General features: G+C 44.9%; 2 protein-coding genes across 7 annotated transcripts in view; one reads left to right on the top strand and one right to left on the bottom strand.

Moving 5' to 3' along the window:
- Nucleotides 1-11,980, bottom strand: part of LOC118111415 (basic salivary proline-rich protein 1) — a 38,658-nt gene extending 26,678 nt beyond the window's left edge. For 2 of the 4 annotated variants that reach the window (XM_035159986.2, XM_035159985.2), the window contains exon 1: nucleotides 11,581-11,980. The gene's annotated coding sequence lies outside the window, so the exon portion shown is untranslated. Of the gene's footprint in view, nucleotides 1-10,852; nucleotides 11,044-11,580 lie in introns of those variants that run through there. The other 2 variants (XM_035159980.2, XM_035159982.2) reach the window with 2 other exon arrangements.
- A 4,797-nt stretch (nucleotides 11,981-16,777) lies between these two features.
- nkain4 (sodium/potassium transporting ATPase interacting 4) overlaps nucleotides 16,778-21,960 on the top strand; it is a 48,364-nt gene continuing 43,181 nt past the window's right edge. For all 3 annotated transcript variants that reach the window (XM_035159991.2, XM_035159989.2, XM_035159990.2), the window contains exon 1: nucleotides 16,778-17,283. In XM_035159991.2, the coding sequence (XP_035015882.1) occupies nucleotides 17,230-17,283 (54 nt within the window). In that variant the 5' untranslated portion in view covers nucleotides 16,778-17,229. The remainder of the gene's footprint in view (nucleotides 17,284-21,960) is intronic.

Below are 21,960 nucleotides of genomic sequence, written 5' to 3'. Positions count from 1 at the left end.
ATTCACACACACGTCCCTCCACTTTAATCTTCAGGACAGGCGGAGTGATGTATTTTAAACCGTTCCCCAGGGGTTTCACCGGATTGAGCCACTACTCAATCTGATCACAGCGTTCGCCTTCTATGTCAGCACTTTATGAATCCTCCCTCTTAGCCTGAGTTTCTCCAGGTGTGCATGCATGTTTGCGAGCATGCTAATGAGGGACATAGAGAGAGGTGTAGAAAGAGGAGATGCGAGGAGCGAGGGGGAAACACAGGAAGAACCAACTGGCGCTGTGATGAGTGTATACTGTAAGTTAGCACAGTGTCTGTAGCATACGCCCCCGTGGTTTTGGGTGAGTCACTCTCTGCACTTGCAAGCTTGCATCCAGTCTTACGTGCTTCGCTATGCAACAGTTTCAGTGGGTGCGTGTTTGGGTGTGTAAAATGTTAGCAGACCCTGAAAAAAAGCACAGCACGAAGCCCCGAACTCTCTGCAAAAGCTAAGCTGTGACACGACAAGGCCACAGCGCGACACACCCCTCAACCGTCATGCTGCCGTCTCCCATTCACCGCCCGGCGCTAAGTACCATCCCGATGAGTGTGTCTAATTTTCCCTGGATATACCATTTCCATTTGAAAGGTGGCTCGGGCCCATTGAGCGGTGTTATCGAGGCTGTGCAGACAGAGAGAGGCCGCCCCGCTCCTTTGCAGCCACAGATGTAGAAGACATCGATTTGATTCAGTCTTAAAAGCCGGGGTCGGCCTCGACGATGGCGGCTTATGGAAAAACCATTACCGCAGGTGAATTCTGAAACGTTGAACCTACATGCATGTTTGCCACCACTCTCTCCCTCTCTCCGACTAGCCTACGTAGCACCACAGATGGAGAGGAGACAGCAGAGAGAGAGCTCTGTGGGCTGCTCTCTGTGGAGCGTGCAGGCTCCTCTCTTGGTGAGTCACGCTGCCTTTCTTTACACTTCTCCTCCAAGGCCACCTACCTTACACCTCCACTCTGGCTCAGCTTCTGCCAAGTTACTACTCCCGCTCATCCATTACACTACTCACAGCCTCTGACACTGTAGAAAAGTCACAGATGACGAATGTGATCCAGCTGGAATCTTTGCTGCTGGGCCTGAAAATGATATTTCATGTTTCAAGCCGACATCCACAATGTTTACAAGTAAGAATATTATATGAGGGGACAAATAAAATCGCATCATGGCTTCACGTGGAGTTCAACTTTGGTGAACTCTGACCTGCGATATTCGCTTCACATTCCTGGATAGAATGTAGGCCTGCTACATCCTGACCATCACCATGGGACCTTGCTCACCACTCAGACCCTGGAACCCAATTTCGAGTCCCTCAATAAATCTGTACATAGTGGTCGTGTACAGTTGTGCACTGTACCTTTGTAAGTATGTGGTAATAACTTTAATGTGAAATTTCTCAACAGTGCTTAGATATCAATGAGAAAAACATTTTTAAAAATGATATAACATGAATATTTTACAGGTATTGATGCGCAATATTGAAGAAGGAAATGATGCCAGTGGTTATTTCACTCGGTGTTTGACGGGCTGGCCTCGTATGTTTGATGCCAGCGAGATGCATGCGTGCGGTGCAACAGTGTTAACAGAGTGCAGGGGCTCTGCTAATTGGGTTGCTGCACAGTGTGGTTAATTGGGTTAGCGGCGATTCCATGACAGCGACCACGCTGACAGACCCAGTTTGCTATCGATCAGATGTGTGAGTGGAGGGGACAAACACAGCAGGTGCTTTCAACAAACACGTGGAAGCACAGGCAGACCCAATGAACTACGTGCACACTCAGACGTGCACATATAGAGGTATCGGATTACACTGGGTCTTTGTGACAGAGGGAGAGTGGAGGTGAATATATCCCATCAAATGTGATACCAAATATAGTAGAATGTAATAAAATATCATACAAAAAAGTTGAAAGTAATGACGAGTGTTTACAAAAAGTGGTTGTGAATGGCTAAATATATATGGATTTATGTGTGTGTTTGCATAAAAGAGAGAAAGTGTGTGAGAGAGAAATAGACAGAGACCACTTGGGACCTCAGCTCTCTTTCATGTGGAGGTGAATACATAAATAATAAAATTAAATCATCAAAAACCGCCCAAAATAGCGCCGGCCCTTCTCTCAATAAGAAACACACACACACACACACACACACACTCACTAAGTATCATATCATACGATCCACTTTCATTCTTCAAAGTTATGATAGTTGGAAACCGTCTTCGAATTTAATAATCTATGTGTTAAAATGTCAAATGATGACAAAAATATCTCTTTTTCCTGTCTGTTTCACAGGAATTAAAATGGCCTGGAAACTGAGATAACAGTCCTGCTGACAAATGACATTTTGCAATAAAAAAGTAAAAATAGTTATCGTCAACAATGTGGTTTAGTATCTTCTGGCTTTGATGTGCTACCTGCTTATGTAGCTATCCGTTATCTGATGGAAGCTGCGTGCAATCTGCAAGGAGTCGTGGGAGCAAAGTACTAAATAAAGATATTTTAAAGGTTTTTCAGAAACCAAGAAGTCTCAATCCCAGTCGTGTCAGTTCACCTCCTCACTTAACACAATGTGCTGCCTCCTAAAATAGCTCAGTGTCTCTGTGAAGCCAGGCTCTTGACTTAACACCAAGACAGACACATCGGGTGTGAAGCTACAAAAAAAAAAAAAAAAATGTCAATGCAAAAACCACAACATCCATGCTGCTCTACAACTCTACTGCAGGATGGTAAGGTTGATTGTGTCTGATCCTACCACGTAGCCAACTACCCGACACGGCTGCTTAGGGTTTTAGAAGATATGTGATACTGTGCTCAACCTTTTGCCCTGTGACTAAAGTTTGGGACTTTTATTTCCCTTTTTAAAACTTGAACCGACCTCACAGAGAAAATGTCTCTGACTATGTTTACACAGATACCAATAGTCTGATATTAACCTGATTAGGACGAAGGTCTGAATAAGACTCTGCCATGCAAACAGCATTATCTGGTTACCTTAACCTGAATAAGATCAAACTCACAATAATTAACTATCAAATTAAGACATGAGTTGAGTTGTATTATGTAAAAAATGTATATGTCTTAATCAGATTATAATACCCTGGAGTTTTCACAGCATTTTGCAACATCAACATACGACAGTTACCAACTGTTCGACTATTTATACCCTGTGTGTAAACAAGATGGAAAAATAGAAAGTTGTAGCTTTTGGAAATTTTTACAGAAAACACCCAAGTTAGAATATGGTAGCATCATTCATACATTAAACTATCTCAGCTTGAGGTTTTAAACCTGGGGGAATAAGATGTAATGATGTGAATCATAATGCTCTCAACTGACATGTAAACAGGAATATGAATTGAATGTTTTATTAGAAACTCTGAATAAGGTCAATAGTAGGAATATTGGTGTCAATGTAAACGTGTCAATGTTTTGTTTAGCGCCAGCCCTCATGTAATGTTCATATAAGATATTTCCAAATCTAAAAGTTGCTGCGTGCCAGAACCTGTAACCTGAATGGATTAGCCCCCTCTTACAATGTTTTGATTCTGCTGTGAACTGTTCTTTAGAGTGGAGGCAGCCTCTGGAGTGGAGTTCAGCTGATGTGATCTCTCTTTCCACAAGCCACTCTTATTAAGCAGCACCATTAAAGCCAGAGGATTCTCTTACTAAACCAATCAATATAGGATCTGCCTCGCCGTGGTCCCCAGGGCCCCTGACTCCACCCTTCATTCTTCCTCCAGCTTCCAATGTCCCTACAGTCTTTGCTCATTCATGGTGAGGCACGTAGGTGGATGCTACTGCGCGTGTGTATTTGTGAGATCCTGCACACCCAAGATACATCCGATACCAAATGCAAGGTTACATCTCAAACCTCAGGAGGTGAAACGGGGGAAAACGGTCCTCAGAGGCAGAGCCGAGGAGCATACCGCCTGTTAATGAATAAATAAATACACCAGTCAGTGTGAATGCCCCGCTGTCATCGCTCTTTGAGTGCAGAGGCTGATCCTCCATCGTCAACACCTGCGTGACTGTCACAGGAATCGATAAACAGCTACTGTCGCAAAGGTGAACTCAGCCCCGTGGTTTCGCCGGCTCGAACAGGAAGAGACATCTTCAAGAGCGACGCAGCTCGTTTTCATGTTTATATCAGAACTGAAGCCAGTTACACATAAACACTGTTCATAGGCAAATATGGGCAGATGGTTTAGGGGGGTGTAGAAACACATACACGCACAAACACATACACATACACACAACATTACATTCTGTAACGTATCATGTTCCTCACCTACTGTGCTCAGTCCTAATGTGTGACAGCTTTGATACGCAATACTTCACCACACAAAAACACAAAACACATGAAGTTTAACTGCAACAGAATATTTCATCAAAGCAACTGAATACATTTCACCACATTTTGACCTCTGCCAGCTCATGTTTTCATGGGTAGATGGGCAGATACAGAAATGTAGTTTCACTTTCTCTGAATGCGTTTCCCACAGAATAGCAGGGTCTCACATAGCTGGAGCAGGGTCACATTTGCAGGAGCCCTAACGTTCCTCTAACGTGATTCCGAGGGACAGGTACACAGACTAAAGAGCGGAAAAAAAAGTTCTCGCATGTGAGAGAGAACTGCACTACATGCCACAACTCGGCGGAAACTATGAGGTCTGACTGTGTGGACGGTAAAGATTTTATCGACGATAGCTTGAGCGAGCATGCAGCAAATAGTTCTGCACACAGCGATACAATGCAGCAACTGAGCGAGGTCACCTAGTCAGAGATCTCTTATGTTGTTATGAGAAGTGCAGAATGTTTTTGGGGGTCGTTGGGAGACCGTGGTGGGACGAATTTGAATAGGACGTTGTCACCACCGTCTAGATAATGAATGGGAAACACTGCTTTAACATGGCGAGACATGGGAGAGGTACGCTCCCTCAGAACAGCCTTCTAGTATACACCTTGAATGTCAACTCAGTAGAGCTCCGCCGCCTACATCCACTCAGGCCCAACAGTCCCAGAATACAGAAACCTTAAATTTAATCAAGATGCACCAAATTGCACAAATTAATAGATCAGTTCCCTATAATATGCCTGATATTCTTTCATCAAGATCCATGAATTATTCCATGGGAAATCTATCAATTTTAAAGAAGGTTGTACCATCCTTTCACCAAGTTCCTGGGAAATCCAATCAGTAGTTTTTGCATGAAACAAACAAAACAAAGGGGCAGAGGAGAAAACATAACCTCCTTGACAGAGGTAGTTATGCCCTTATCACACTTGACTGTGAGTAACTTTTGCTGAGATTCACTAACAAGAGAGTTTTCTTATTATAATCAAACCGTGGCACCTTCATATATGATCTGCGTCTGATGATGCAACAACTGCAGCTGTGTTTGCAGGCTGACGGAAGGAGCTTCACTTGCATCATGAGTTTTAGCTGCTGGTTCTGCTTTGTTTCCGTATCTTGATGGGATCTGATATGTGCTGGGTAGCGTGTTGAAGAAACACACCTGTTGCCACCGCCGAGCTGCCGATCTGACACTCAGCCTAAATCAGAGCATGAGGGGCGGTTATGTAATCCCTCCCTTAAAGCGGCAGCAGGCAGTATTTTTATGTTAAAGTGTGCCGATCTGAGAGCATAAAATAAAACACAAAGCGCGGGGTGCGATGAAGAAGAGCGTCCCGTCCCCGCTAATGAGACCCAGATGCTTCGCTCTGTTTGCGCAGATTAAGCTGTTGTTGGTATAAACACTTCTCCGCCCACTAGAAGTGACAAACTCTTAAACTTTTACAATGAGAAATAAAAAGTGACTGCTCTCTTTTCAGCAGGGACACAGAGAGAAAGGCAGAGAGCGGAACAGGCCAACAGCAGAGAACTGAGGTCACAGTGTGGTGAACTCAAAGTGATGCTATGTCAAGTAAGGGATTTTACTTTACTTAAACAGTAAAGTAACACAAATATCTTCATGTTCCTTTAGATTTTTACTTTATTAGTTTCACACTGGATGTTGTGGCTGCTGATTTTGCTGTGATTCCCCTTTTAAAGTCCCCCTCCAGGAAATATCAAGTTTTTAAACATGTAAACATGTCCCTCCACGTTTTCTTTAGCTAAATAAGCAGTCGGCATCACGGCTGAACACTTCCACCTTAGGGGCACAGTCACATATACAGGAATAAGGGTGAAAGATATATGTGAATTATCATCACTTGCTGAGTGTGAGCAGTGCAGGATGTGACCAACACATTTGGGCATATTCGTCCCAGTCACAAAGTTAGGACAGAAGGTGTAGATTTACATTTAAGCCATTTAAAGGCCACGAGAGAGAACATTTTTTAATAAAATCATTTGAATATGTAGGAAGTGATTGAGAGTTATAAGCGACTGGAGTGGAACTTTAAACTACAGTGCCATCCTAACTTGCATGAAATTTAAAAAAGAAAAGGGGCATAGGTGGCAGTGACCATGATAAATGATAACTGAGAACACCAATGCACGACTATAAGTCTTTATGGAAAAGCTAATACATCAAAGGGCACAGTGATAAACACTAAATATAAGAGGGAATATTTCCTCAGTTAAAAAGTCCCAGTATCAGTTCCGCTGTAACTGATACTGGGACTTTCCAAACCAACCGATTATAATTTCATTGATTCAAATGTTTGCTGAAACAAACGCACGTGTCGGTGGACACATTCGATTACATTGATCTCCTATTCTCCACATCGGACCCCGCGCTGAGGACCCGTGGGCCTGATGATAACGCAGAATAAAACTGGATGTAGATTTCAAGATAATACAGCAGCGAGCAGCACAAGCTTCAGAGGAGGGGAGCAGAGGATGGAGTACATTATCTACATGTAATAATGGTGCTGCAATGTTCGGAACAAGCAGATTATTTAATATTCTTGTGCTATGATTGTATCACATTAGACATAATGTGGAGTTAACAGCATATGTATGTAAATCGCAGTTTTTTCCCCCCCCTCTGCTGCTTTATTTATAGTGTTTGCTCTTGTGTATGGTCGTGTTCAGGGGCATTAAGGCTGTGATGCTGCTCGGACATCAATCAATACTTATGAATTACAGTGCTCCTGCTCTAATGGCAACCTACTGCAACGCTGTGTGCGCAGCCTGAGATGTGTTTAGTGTGCACCGACATGACGGACACTAAACTACCTGGGCACTCAGCGGTGAACGGGGAGGATCCTGTGCGACTGCATGGATGAAGGCGCGGATTGAAAAGTCGGGACACGAGAAGTGTATGAAAAAAGATGAGGGTCTCACTGGTCCTTTTTCTTTTCATCACCAAAGTGCATCAACATCACTCTTTTGATCTTCAGTTGCTATGGAGATCTTTTTTTGGTATATATATCGTATTATGTGTAAGTTGACTATAGAATTACACAGAAAAGTAAAAAAGTATTTGGTCCATTCATTTATTTCCACTTCTCTTTGCTCGTCATACCCTGACTGACTCTTTCTTCCCTCCTTTCTCTTCCGTGCCAAGTTCTTAGTTTCCTCCATTGGCCGCAGCACTGCTTCTTATTGCCCTGTACACAGCATTAATAATTGAGAGCATTTTATGCAGACAGTGAGTTTCGGTGCCCTGAGCCCTTTGGTCATGGATCCATGGCACTAATGCTGGGTGGCAGGCTGGTTTCAGGCCCCCGCGCTCCGGGTCCGGGCGAGGGCACATCTGTCTGGCTGGCTGGCCAATCTACGTCCCCCCGGTCCCTGAGCTATTATGCACACAGCTGACATGCACGCACACACGTTGTGCACAAACACGTTTTTTTGGAGATTCATGGACCATTTGGTGTGTGATCAGTGGGGCTCATGCACCTTTCCCCGAAAGAACCACAACTGACGTTTTTTAAAACCCTCAGTAACTGTGACTCAATGTTGTCTCATTATAACTCACAGACGCCATCATACATCTGTGTATGAGATATAATGGTAGTTTGTATGAGTGTGCGTCTTTCTGTCTGATTCAGAATAAAAACATGTCTGATAGATAATAAAGTGTGTGTAGACGGTGTATATGTTTGATAGATAATAAGAGTGTGTGTGAATATGATAAGTGCAATAAGGAAATGATTGTGGGTGACTGTGCATGTGCTGCGACATATTAGTGCTTAAGCCAGGTGTATATTTGAAAGGGTTTTTACTTTCATTCAAATTCTCAGTTTCTAAATTGGCTCACGGACTCCTTAAAAAACGAAGCCTGTACCTACAACACTGACATTAATATTTAAATTTAAATTAAGCAACAGACCATTTAATAAAGGCTTAAAATGTGTCAGGTTTTGCTGGAACAATAGCAAGGTCAGAAGCGGCACGATTTGTCTGATTATTTATTTTCTCCTCTCCACAGTTGTAAGAGCTGCAGGCCATGAATCGAAAGTTCAATGCTATTTACACTTCAATCAAACGCTCTCTCTCTCGCACACACGGCTATTCTAAGTAACACGTACTGTAATTTTCTCTGAGATACAGTCCACTATCATTACTATTCTCAATCTCACGCTATAAATGTTATTTGGCATTTCAATATTATGGAATGACGGGTCTTTATTCGCGGGAAATGTGTTTGTACATAATGTTCTCACAAAGCAGCCACTGTTATACACACACACACACACGTCTACCTGTATGTTAATGTCACTGAGCTCAAAACAAACCCTGAGGGACTTTTACAGTTTCTGTATTAGAGTCATAATTTGCATCTACAGATTTTAAATCCAAGATTCTAAATCCAATCCTCTGAGTACAGTATCTCAAATAAGAGTATAGTTTTATGTATAAGCGAGAATAGTGCTGTGTATCAGCTACTTACGCTCATTAGACACTATTTGGTACATTATGTGGTTTATTGGTTACATCTCTGCATCCATTAATCCATTATCTATACCACGAATCCTCTGAGGGTAGAAGTGGTGCTATAGGCCAGGTGCTGCCAGTGTATCGCAGGGCCAACATTCAAAACCTAACCCAAGCTGCCTGTGTTTGGACAGTGGGAGGAGAGCTGGAGCACCCAGAGAAAACCCACGCAGACACGAGCCCCTGCTCAGCCGTCAGGTTCAAACCCGGAGCATTCATGCTGTGAGGCTAACCACTGCACCACCGTGCCGCCAATACAACTCTACGATCCACTGGAATTATACATGTGACCAAGATCATAGTTAGAGGTTGAGATGTCCTGGACTGCTTCATATTGAGGGGTGTTCATTATTTTATTACATCTTATTAGAAACACCTGAAGTGTTTCTAATAAGATGTAAGAAAATGACATCAGAGATACAACATGGGAATTCAAGAAATCGCTCTATACAAACTGAGCATTACAGGCATCATCAAAGTCGACTTCAAGGCAGAACAGTTGAAACATGTGATGAAGTGACCACTGGGTGGATGTGTGTTGGAGAGAATAGCTGTGTATGACAGTGAGCACAAGAAATCATGACTGTGGATATAAGACGGTGTGTGTGTGTGTGTGTGTGTGTGTGTGTGTGTGTGTGTGTGTGTGTGTGTGTGTGTGTGTGTGTGTGTGTGTGTGTGTGCGTGTGCGCAACAGCGGTTATGATCGTAATATGACTCCTGAGGCAAAGGTCTGCATGTGTGTTTATGAAAGAGAGCAATACATGTTTCATGTGTGTGCGCGTGCACACGTCGGAGGCGAAAGGGGAAGAAGCTGGTGCAGGTGTGTGCGAGTCAACCCGAGAGAGCTTGGTTATTTCCATGAGAGGAAGGTGGGGAGGGATGATGGAATGGCGGGTGGAGGAGAGCGGAGTGGGCGGGCGGGTGGGTGGAGGAGAAGGGAGCGCTCCAGTCCTGTCGCCTTGGGTGCATCAGCAGCAGGAATTGTTCTCTGCCCTGTGGGGGCCATCTGACTGTTCTGTCACCCTCCACAGAAGGCTGACTCTGCCTTTAAGTGCTCGGCCCCGGCGCCTGCAGTTGGACATGCTTGATGTTTAATACATACACAGGGAGAATTTTGAGAACGCCTTCGGGAGAAACGCAGCACACAGGCTGTAAAGGAGAGAGGGTGGGGGGTTGTCAGTTTGTCGAACAACACAAGAAAAGAGGAGCTCCTGTACAAAGTGTGCGTGGGCAGACTGGGAGCTTTAATTGCCCGGGATTCGAACCAGAGCTGTGGAGCTCCGTCGCAAAATTTGAAACACATACGACATCTGAGAGTCAAGCACCTCTCAGCAGAACACACGTGTAGTGAGAGGTTGTTGAGGGGTGGGGGTGGGGGGATGGGGGGCTGCCTCCTATACCTGGTGATTGTGTAACACACTGACATGAAGTATCTGCACCAGGAAATACATGTCACATCCACACACACACACGATGCTGGGGTTGAAGTAACAGTCGTGAACTTCACACGTAAGCTGAAAGCCCTCTCTCCCAGTGTGCTCGTGTGCTCCTGCAATCAGCGGGAGGCTGGTGTAATTCAGGGCATCACTCCTCAATAAGGCAGGAGAACGGGCCTCAGGGGTGACCCTCCTGCTTAAGTCAACACAATGAGTGTAATGAGGTGAAATACACACACACACACACACACACACACAGAGACACAGACACACACAGACACACTTACATGCATGCACACTGGAGATGGGAACCCTTGGTGCATAGTAAGTGGATTTCATTCATCTACATGCACTGAGGCTGCTGTGGAAGTTCTGCTCTCACCCACACCCACACATCCAGCAGCACAGGAAGCAGCTTATTACAGGTGAGGAGGGGGGGGGGGGGAAAACCATCGCAGACTGCATGAGATATTTGTGCTGAGGATTATTGACTCACCTGGAAATCGCAGTTATTTCAAGGTAAACAGCTTTAATCGACGCCGCTGGTGTTTCTCAGCAGATAGAATTTACGCTCTGGTTGAAATCATCCTCACTGTCGTGGATCAATTAGGAGAATTGAGAGTTAATTGATATTTTAAAAAAGGCGAGATTTCAGTTTCCCTGTCGCCTCTTTGGCACCTCGGTGAGTTCATCAGTTGTGAGATCATAATTAATCAACCCTGCTGTGTGAGTGGAGCTGGTGCCTCCCTCCTTATCATCACGCACAGCAAAACCCACGCCCTCCAGGCCCATGAGCGGATTAGTGATGAGAGCCACCCCCCCCCCCAACAAACAAAAAACCCTTTTAATAATTAGCCTGGTGGTGACCGCAGCGTGCAACACATGTTCCCTCTAATCACAAACTTGTATAGGGTACATGCACCATGGACCACCCAGGCGCCACCCACCGCGTAAAGCGCACCGCACGGCATTCGATGCTTGCGTTGCGTGCGTTAAGTTGCGGGTGCGTGCGGGGTGGAGGCGGGAGGTGAGAACAAATTCCAAATTGCCATCGCAACTTTCACACGTTTCTGACCAATCGGTGGTGATGACGAGCTCGTGGACGATCGATCAGACAGGTGGGGGATCGATTCCGAGGCGATAAGCGGGGACTTGTGCAACGGAAACACACATGTCACCAAAAGTGGAAGCAGGATGTGAGGGTACAGATCGGGTTGTACTCACCGGTCCACCCCCCCACCCGGTGCGTCACAGGAGCATCCCGGTGCCTCGGTGCCAGCTCTTCGGATGAGTTCTCCCGGGACAGCGCGCCCTGGTCCTCACTATCATTCTTTGGAGAGCTCCAGCCTCCTCACAGCGCACAGCCGCCCCTTACTCTTCTTCCTTGGCCATCACATGCAAAATACTAGAACAAAAAAAATCAGCTGCATGCCAGACGGAGTTGGGCTTTGAGTTGTGGTTTCTGGGGGGGCTTCGGCGGTTCGCCTCTCGGAATGTGGAGCAGAAGTGACAGCAGCAGATTCCTATTTGAGGGGATGCTGACGCGCAACCGGAGGGGCTCGCCTCCTGCCTCCCTCATCTGGCTCCATCAGCTCCCTCCGTCAGGCAGCACCATGTGACTCACACCGCCGTCAAGGCACGTGTAGTGACGAGTCCTGCTTCCTGTGCAGCCTTTCAGAATAACACACGTCTTAAACAAACGAATGACACCATTGTCTGTATGTTTGGAGAAGTCTTTCTTACGTACAAAGACTGAATAAATAACATTGACACACTTTTCCATTATGTTACAAACAGTTTCTTCTAATCAATGTTGTAAATATTGTAATTTTGTTGATGCGTTCAGTTACACGCGGCATAAATGTCCTCTGATATCCTCCTCTTGAGCCCTGTTCGCTAAAAACATGGTGTATATGACCTTGTTTCAAGTTTAATTTGAATGTCGGGGCTTACGGACACTTGGATGACACCACAGGAGCAGTATGGAAGCATTTAAAGTTTTGTTTCTGTTGTGTTTTACGTTTAAAGATACGTTTAAAGATTTGGATTTGGTTGCAACGCTGTTTACTCCTGAAACTCCAAAAGTGTTTTGGGGACTCAGACACTTCACCCACCCCTCCATCGGCACAGTGGTGAGTAGATAATGAGTGGATTTTCAGTTTTTGGGTGAACTATCCCTTTAACAAATGAATGACATCATTGTCTTTATATGTTTCGTCAAGTCTGGGGAAATAAAATAAAGGAAAAACTAGAATGACACTCAGTGGAGCACATTCCTCCACCAAGGCCAAACCGTTCCCTTATGAAACCCTTATGAAGTATAGACTATAACCACATACATTTGTACATATTTAATCACGTAATTATACCATGTTATCATACAGACTTTCAATGCAATCAGCTGTTTTTCACTTTATAGGCTATGGTCAAGCCAATCGTGTGCTGACGTCCCTTCTAACCATCCAGCATGAAACAGCAAGAGGAAACACAGGTCGAGTTTGTAAAGCAAATACCAGAGAGAAACACTTCAGTCGTAACAATTTATTGTTGAGCTAAATACTAATTCCCACCAGCCATGCTCCAAGCTCATTTCACTGTCTATGTTTATCCCCTTTAAAAATAGCACTTAAAAAACAAAAACTAATTAAACTAGGTTAACCTCTTTTATAAACTATTTATGAGATGAGGGATATTTTAAGACATATTTGGCCTCATATATATATTCAGCCTACAATGAACTCCCGAAACCCAAAGGCCTACTTTCCTAAACCTTGTTCAGGCAGACAAGCTTAAATAAATGTATTTAAATAAAAATGATTTCAATAAATAAATAAACAACTTAGTAAGTGAGTGACACGTATGAGTCTCTCCCAGCTCATTGTCTGGTTTAGATGAAGCCTCATTGCTGATTGTTCTGTCAGCACTGATCTTGTATGACGACATTAACTGGAGAATCTCGCTTCACAAAACACAGATTCACTGTCAAACTGCTTGTAGCTCAACCAGAATGCTTTTATTTTGAAGGACACCTACCTGATTTCCGCCTGTTTCCCGGCTTGTGTCTAGCTTGACACAGCTGTGAAGGCGTCCATTCAATTAAAAACCCTTTCACAGAGGAGCGCCTCCAGGTGGCGAGCGTTAGGATAACCCCAATTGCTGAAAAATGATTATGTGGACCAGTATCTCTTCACCAAAGCATAATCCACCATTAAATAATTGACATGCTCCTCGTGATAGCCTCTGTATGTATTCTTTGTCGAGTCTGGAACTCTCTTCATGGCACAGAAAAGATAATGGAGAATAGAAAAAAAAACAAATGAGACTCTGCCTCCAAGGGCTCATGCGTAATCTTAATCTTTTATGAGCCTGGATCTAAATAAAGAAAGCCTTCATATGCTGGTCGGACAGCAGTGGAAGATGTAATTTGCAGCTCTGTGTTTGTGTTGATAAATGCACGGCAGAGATGAAGGGAGCAGCTCGTTCTGCTGATGATATCATGTTTGGTGAGGATGTATTATTTGCCTCAGTGTGTGTGTGTAAAAGAAAACATCCTGTACAACAACAGTTCTCCAGGTGACACAGCAAACTGCTGCTGCACCACAATCATTTTGGGGGGAATCAAGTCATTCAGGATGATGTGGGGATAAGAGAGGATGAAATCTGTTTTGCTCTCAGGTCTCCTCCGACCTCAGACACGATGACCTGGCTGTTATTACTGAAAACAGGACGAGGAATTTCCTCTCTTGTGTTTGGGCGCCAAAATGTGTGAGGAGAGAAACTGAGAAAGAAGGATAAAAGAAAGAAAGGGTTGGAGAACTAGAAGCGACAGCCTCGGGCGCTCTGAAAGGGAGAAAAGCCTCGTCCTTTTGAGGGCTTTTTTTTCTATTGTTGTCCTCGACGAGCCAGACTCCTGGGTCTCCTCCACAATGCAGGTCCCCTCCGAGCAGCACACTGCTGGCTCTCCTGTCACTTCATGTTAGTGTCTCCGAGAAGAACAGCAGCCCCCGAGGGTCTGGACACACTTGTCATGAAAGAAGAAGACTTCTGGACACACACACACACACACTGAGTGAGTCGATAAGGGGGCGTTTGGGCAAAATGGGAACGCAAGGAGAACCTCCATCAAGGCTTCTAATAGAACTATAACAGTGACCTTATTTCTGCCTCAGCTCCACTTTCCCAGCATCACTCTCTCCCACCCACCACCCCAGATATGCACACGCCGACATTTTTATGGCACACATTCAAAAAACATGTCCTCATACGAAATGGGTTTGTGAATGAGTGAGCTTCGTGTGCTCAGGAAGTGCAGGACAGTGACTAATGTATTCTACTAGCAGCTCTTACACTGGCTGGCTTCATGTGTAACAGTAAGACGTGACAGCTGTTAGAAACCAACTGGGTAATTCAATACACACACACACACACACACACACACACACACACACGCACTTCATATACTCACTCAAGCTTTTACATTACATGATTTAGGCAAATAGATTCTCTTGGATTTGTTGTTGAATGTGTTTGACAGAACAATCGATTTTGCATGCAATAAGTCCTAAATTAGATTTTTCTGGAGCTTTCAACTCTATCACACAGTCTTCATCGGTGTTGCTTTGTAGCTGTTGTGATTTTATTAGTTGCATTTTTCTCCTCTTGATCAGTTGATGAAGACAGACAAAATGCCCTGTAAAAGCTAGTAAGTGGATCTTGAGTCAAAATTGATTTGCCCCAAAAAGAACGGAACTTATATATGAGACTGTCATAAAAATGGCTAAACTATAGTCAGCTTTGCATCAGAGTCTTCAAAAGGTAAATGGGCTATAGGCCTGCGTGTACTTCAACATGGAGTAACCCTACGTTGTATTACATAACACAAGAGGTATGTGCCTGTCTGAGAAACTTGTTACATGAATAAATGTATAAAAGTGACACAAACTATTAATCATTAATAGACTTCACTATAGACTGATGCAAGTCTGCAGGGCTCCTGCAGTGATGCTGAGGCTTCAAAGTGATCACGATGCTAATTTTATGTTTTAGTTTTGAGTCTTCATGATGAAAGAAATGCTTTTTTACTTTTCAAATGGAAAAAACAGCTTGTTTCCATTAATACCCTGAGGTTATTTTTGGCGAGGAAGGAGGAGCTCCTCCTGGGTCCCAGCTGGACGCAGGTGGGCATGGTGGCGTGGGACAGGGGGAGAGGAGAGGAGAGGAGAGGAGAGGAGAGGAGAGGAGAGGAGAGGAGAGAAGAGAAGAGAAGAGAAGAAGAGAAGAGAAGAGAAGAGAAGAGAGGAGAAGGGTGGACAGGTTTCTTAAAATGGGCAGAGCAGAGGAGCTTGTGTGACAAAATGAGATGTGAAGTGTTCCCTCAGTTAGGCCGCAGATGCGTAAAACATTTATCAAGCTGCTGAGGAGAGAGGTTGGCCCCTCCACACACGCTCTGAGAGAGGAGGAGGAGGAAGAGGAGGAGGAGGAGGAGGGTGACTGTGAGAGCAGCTTTTAAGATCTTTTCTATTATATATCACACTAAGCAGCGGCTACCCAGAAGGCAAACTAAAGGTTTGTGCAGAGGAAGAGGGGCAGAGTGAGAGTGAAAGTTGTGTTACATTACAATATGAAAATATTATTTCAACCAGAACACCCCTCCCCCACACACACACACACACACACACACACACACACACACACACACACACACACACACACACATCCAACATGTGTTTTATCAGATGTGGTGCTATAGAGAAGGAACTTAACCAAGTGTAATAATATTCAACATGTAGCAATATTTGTATGTAAAATATAAGTGAGTACACATACTCATCTGTGTAAAGACCTTACCTTTCATTATATGTATTGCTTGTGTTTTTATATGCATTTATATTTAAATATTAGAGTAATGCCTCTATGTTACACTGGAAGGTAAAGTAAAGACATTGAATTGAATTAAATGAATCGAACTATGTGAATTTGAATGTAGAGGCTGTTAAAGCTTTAGAGGAATGACGCCAAACATGACAGTGAAATTAAAACACAAATCATATCACTGATGCTTTGGCTTCCATTTTGAATAATGACCCGATGACTAAAATGTGCAGAGCTTTTTTTTTTGGAGCTTGTCAGTATGTGCCTCACATGGCCACAAGATGGCGCCAGTTGCTCATGAGTGGCAGCTAATTGAACTCCTTAACACAGTCACATGAAAATCACCCAATTTCAAAATGGGACATAATATTAATAGACACCATTATGGATCGATAACATTTGACAATACTAAGGCGCAGCTATTCGACATCAGCTTCACTGCTGTTATCTATTTGGCGCAGGAGTCTGATTGGCTGATTAGAGTAATTGGTCACCATGACAATAAATTGACCGTCTCTGTTTAAACAGTTTTTGAATCAAGTGGCACTCTCTGCTCCGCCTCACCACAGACAGCTTCCAGGAACCAGTTGACGCCCTTCAGTCAGATCAGCCCCTTCCCAGCCCAGACCACCACAACCACCACCACCACCACAGTCACCTCCCACCCCCCTCCTACTATTCCACACACCAGCCCTCCACCCAGTCAGTCACCTCGTGTGCGACCGGCCGGCAGGAGCAGCGGCAGCAGCAGCAGCAGCAGCAGGAGCAGGAGCAGCAGTCACTTCACAAAACAACAGCCCGGACCTCAGCGGCACAGAGATCCTTCCCTACCCGGGGCTTGTCGTCTGGCTCTGGGGCAAAGAGAAGAGAGGAGCACCAGGGGGAGGAGAATGGGACACCGGTGCCTGGAGTCCGCTCGGCGCATTTGAGAGCTCCTCCGACCCGCTTCCAGGTTCCTTGTCTCCCGGCTCCGAGTCACGTTTTCCCCGCTGACACAACACAATGGGCTGCTGCAGCGGGCGATGCACCCTCATCTTTATCTGCACTTTACAGTTGGTGAGTTGACTCAAGTTCTATCAATGAGAAAGAAACATTAATGTTGCCATGAAATTAATTAGAATGACTCTTTTACAATAAAATGTGGATGTTGATTTGTCACCAGAAGCTGTGGCTTGTTCTCCTGCAGTGTTGAAAACTCATGTTTGTCAGAAACACCCATTAGTTCCACAACTAACAGATGCTCACGTCCATGTTTTCATATTTTCCAGCACATTTCATTCACTCTGACATTTGCTGATTTCGTGTTTGAGCAGAAATCACAACAAGTTGTTCCATGATAGCAAATGTTGTTTTTATTTCTCTGTCTGATCCGCTAGGAACTAAGTTGTTGTGACAGAAAACATATGGTGAGATGAAGTCAGCTCGGCACTCACACAGCTGCAAGTTAGTGCCTCCACAGTGATGGACAGTTTGGGGGTGAATATGCTGTGTGATGATAGTGCTTCAGCAGATCTATGGATTTTCTCTTGTGGATTACCTATGTATGTATGTATGTATGTATGTATGTATGTATGTATGTATGCTCAGATCCAGAGAAATCACCTGGAGACAGCATCCCATGGTTCCGAATGAGGCATAGGGTCAAAGCCAGTGTCTGCATTCTAGATTAATATCCATGTTGGAAAGCGTCTATTTTAAGACATCAGGCTCCGATCTTAACGTTTTGAAGTGTTTATCAAGAATAAAAACAGTGGCTGCAGTGACTTTTAGCTCGTTGGAGCGTTTCAATTTCCGATCAGTGAAGTGTGGACTGTGACATTTTCACTGATGGTAACCGTGCAGCCTCAGATGATGCTTCCCGTCGACTCACGGGCCGGCTTTGCCTTTGTCACCATCCCGGAGTGGAGTTCACTTGACAGAGTGTGACGATGTTATTTATGACGGTATTAAACCTGAGCCTGCTCGCACCATAAGCCCCCGAGTAAATGCCACTTTTAACAGCTAAGGGAGCAGTAAAAATCTCTCCCCCTTCAGACAAAGAGTCAAATGGTGAAGTTTTGATGTATTGTTACATGCATGAGGGAATCCAAAAACAAAGAAAAACTGAAAAAGGAAAAATGTGTGATGGCTGGTGTCAGCCACGACTGAAAAGTAAAAACATCTCTTAATTCATTATGTTGTGTTTACCAGTCAAGCCAGCATTGGTTTCTTGCTGCTGTTTCATACAATCTCAAGTTTAATTCTCTTAGAAATATAAGATGCCGTTGATCTAGATTTGAGTCTTTGGCCTGAGGTGAATTCGTTTTTACAGAGGAATGGGATTAGGAAAAGTCTCTGTGGCAGTTTTTTCTTCTTTCGGTCATTCCTGTGAATCTTTGCTGCCTCCGGCCCGAGTTCCCTGCTGCTCCTTCCTCACTTCATCTTCAAAATTAATAGAGAGCCGGTGTGTATTGCTGTGCAAAACTCGTGCGTCTGTCAAGTTTAAGCATCACAGGAGAGGAAACTCGGAGGTCAATATGGTTCAGGACAATGTGGTGTTGCTTCCTGATTGAAATTGACTTGTTCTCTAATGACAAAGACACACACACACACACATACAAACGGAGGGGCATGAACCCACCTTGGGGGACACACCTGCTTTTCCCTTCCAGACTCTCTTTTTGCCTCATTAGGGAGAAAGAGGGTCGACCATTTGTAAAGAGGTTCATAAAGCTGTCACCGGGCTCCCTAAAAAGTCCCTGAAGACTCCTGGAAACAGCTTTGTTTTCCCCTGGCACTATTTCTGGATGACCTGACACTTCCTGTCTGCGGAAACACACACACACCCATACACACACACACACACACACACACACCTGCACACTTCTGTTGGGTTAAACCTGCAAAGAGGGGTTACATTAAACCCTGCAAGACCCTTGAAAGGTCATCAGGTTGCAGGCGTTTGTTTATGTGCATGTGTGTGTGTGTATACGTGTGCGTGTCCACATTAATAAACGTGTGTGTGTGTGTGTGTGTGTGTGTGTGTGTGTGTGTGTGTGTGTGTGTGTGTGTGTGTGTGTGTGTGTGTGTGTGTGTGTGTGTGTGTGTGTGTGTGTGTGTGTGTGTGTGGTGGAGCAGCACGGCCAAGGGGCCCCTCCACTCTCCCCTGGCTGAAACCTATGCATTGAAAATGAGCCGGCTTATTCCCAGTCCATTACAGGGGTAAAACTACCATTAACAAAACAAGGTACTCTGCTCCTCAGATGTAAAAATAGCCCCTGTGAACCGCTGCGTGTGCTAATTAGCCCGGCAGAGTGCTTTGATCAAACCTCTTTTGGCATCTCGGCCATCCCCTAATTGAATTGTGGTGAGCTTTCTTCATCAACAGGCCGAGCGGGGAGACTCCTCTCTGTGGGACAGAAGGCAACAGATAATGAGCCGGTATTGATTGAATCGCCTCAGTTGCCTCTTCCCTCGGCGGCCTAACTATTCCAGACAGTAGAGCTGGATGGTTGTCAGAAAAAAAGCCGGTCAGCCCCAGAGAGCGGCGAGCGTTGGCAGGGAGCCCCGTCTGTCTAATGATTTGTTTGTACTTGGGGACACAAGCAAACCCGCTCCTCGCAATGAGTGGGTTGTTTGAGGTGTCGACCTCACGCTGACCCGGCGTGGCTGCGTTTCAATCGGTCAGATCTGGGACCCCGTCCAGACATATCGTGATTGTCATTGAGCGGCCACGAGGAGGGACGTGGTCCTTAATGGAGCTGGTGGTTAATGCGGCTCCGTGGACAGTAGGTGATTGATGCACGAGGCCTCTTCATGGGTCACGGTGGTTTATCAGGAAAGGGCAGACGGTCACACGCACACTCACATTATCACACTGAACAAGGGTAATGAGCTCAGAGCTGAACATTGACCCGGAAAATGTCTGGCTGTTACTGCACCGGCAGCGCTGACGACCGCGACCTCACACAGAGACACAGACACTGTTTCATGGACCCGTCTTCTCACACGCAGACACACCCACAGACGCAGCTGCACATTCTGCGACCTATAGATTAGTAGGTATAGTGGTGGGTACAGATTATAGCCTTTGGGTGGAAGTTCAGCTCTGTCGGCCTCTGGCGAGATGAGAGAAAAGAAGGAATGAGCTGAAAGAAAGAGAAGTTAAAGGTGCCCGTGCTGTCGCAGCCAATGACTGGATGAAGGGCTGACAATTTGGTGACCCCTGGTACAGACAGAGGAGATAACTGAAAGTTTCACCTTCGTCAGAGGGTGATTATAACAGCCCGACGTACCCCCCAGCACAGTGAAAATGTACGTGTGGAATATCTTGCATCAGCCGGCCCACTTTTCCTCTACTCTTTTGATGACATAGCTAGAGAATAAACTAACTTTGTAGCGTATGCTTCAGAGGAGAAGATCGGGTTCAACCAAAGTGCTTCCAAGAAAGTTATAGCAGATAGGCAGAGCGCCTCATCCTGAAGGCACGACATTATCCCTTGGCAGGCATCACGTCATCTCCCACAAGTTACAAAGGATTTGGGCTGTTTTTCTCCACAGCACTATTAATATTTGCTGTATAGAAGCTCTAACATTGAAATATGCATGAGCGTAGGGAGGCTGGATGTCATATCAACATCCTGTCGCTCCAACCGCAACATACTACGTGTGCATGTGTGGTGACATACACCCATAAGCTGTTTTCAAACAGGAACTCCGGATAATGTCCGCACAATATGGTCCAGGCATTTTCTGGATTCAGGAGGAGATTGTCCGGGTCAGACATGTTGGAAAATGTCCGGCGAGGACTGACTTCCTGTCCAACTGACCCCTCCAGATAATTTCAGGAGATTATATTCAGGAGTTCAGTGCTTGTCTGAAAGCAGCTCTACACCTCGGCGCACACACACAAGGTCTTGGCCCACAGCTTTGATATGAATGCATCCTACAGCTGTAATTAAGAGTCATTACTGCCGCTGAGGCAAATTGCATGGTAATAAAACATTGTACTCTGTCAGACATGGGTGTGTGAGTTACTGCTAAAGTATAATCCTGTCCTGTCTCGCCCGTTCCAGAGGTGATGCATCAAAACCTGGTAACTAACAGGAAATCTGTTCTTGGCACGAGCTGGAAGGTTTAAATTTCGCCGGCTATACAGATGCTACAGACGTGTGTTTATTTACAGCTTATGTGGGTTCTTTGTTCAGTGTATGTGTCTGACTTCTTTATAGTGTCTTTGTGAGCATGGAGTCGAGTACGATTAAACTGTATTTCCCTGTCACCGGTGGAAGCGAGAGGCCGGCGAGAATAGAGTGGATGGTCACAGCTCTTTTATCTCTGTTCCTTTCCGTTTCTTCTTCGCCTCTCTGAGCCTGCTATTAAGTTTTCATAGAGCCTCTCTGGACAGTGATTCATATCGTTGGGAGCAGAAACACATTTTTCCCCCCCACTATTTGCTTTGGCTCGTACAGATGGTGGCAGAGTAAGATAGCATCCCTATTTGAATTATCCATGCAGAAACAAAATGTGTGTGTCACACACAGTACGCTGCGCAGAGACGGGCTCCCCATGAACAAGGTGTATTCACCAAATCCCAGCAGATGCCAACACTTATGTTGTTGTTGTTGTTGTTGTTTCTTACTTGAGAATGAAGATTTAAATGGAGCTGTACCAGGGCTCAGGGCTTTTGTTATCACTGTTAACATACAGGTTATACACAGTGATGTGGACTGGGGTCAGGGTTTCTGGGTTTCT

This window comes from Hippoglossus stenolepis, chromosome 6 (genome assembly GCF_022539355.2).
Source record: "Hippoglossus stenolepis isolate QCI-W04-F060 chromosome 6, HSTE1.2, whole genome shotgun sequence".
Classification (NCBI taxonomy): Eukaryota; Metazoa; Chordata; class Actinopteri; order Pleuronectiformes; family Pleuronectidae; genus Hippoglossus; species Hippoglossus stenolepis.
This window is presented reverse-complemented; position numbering and strand designations above follow the sequence as displayed.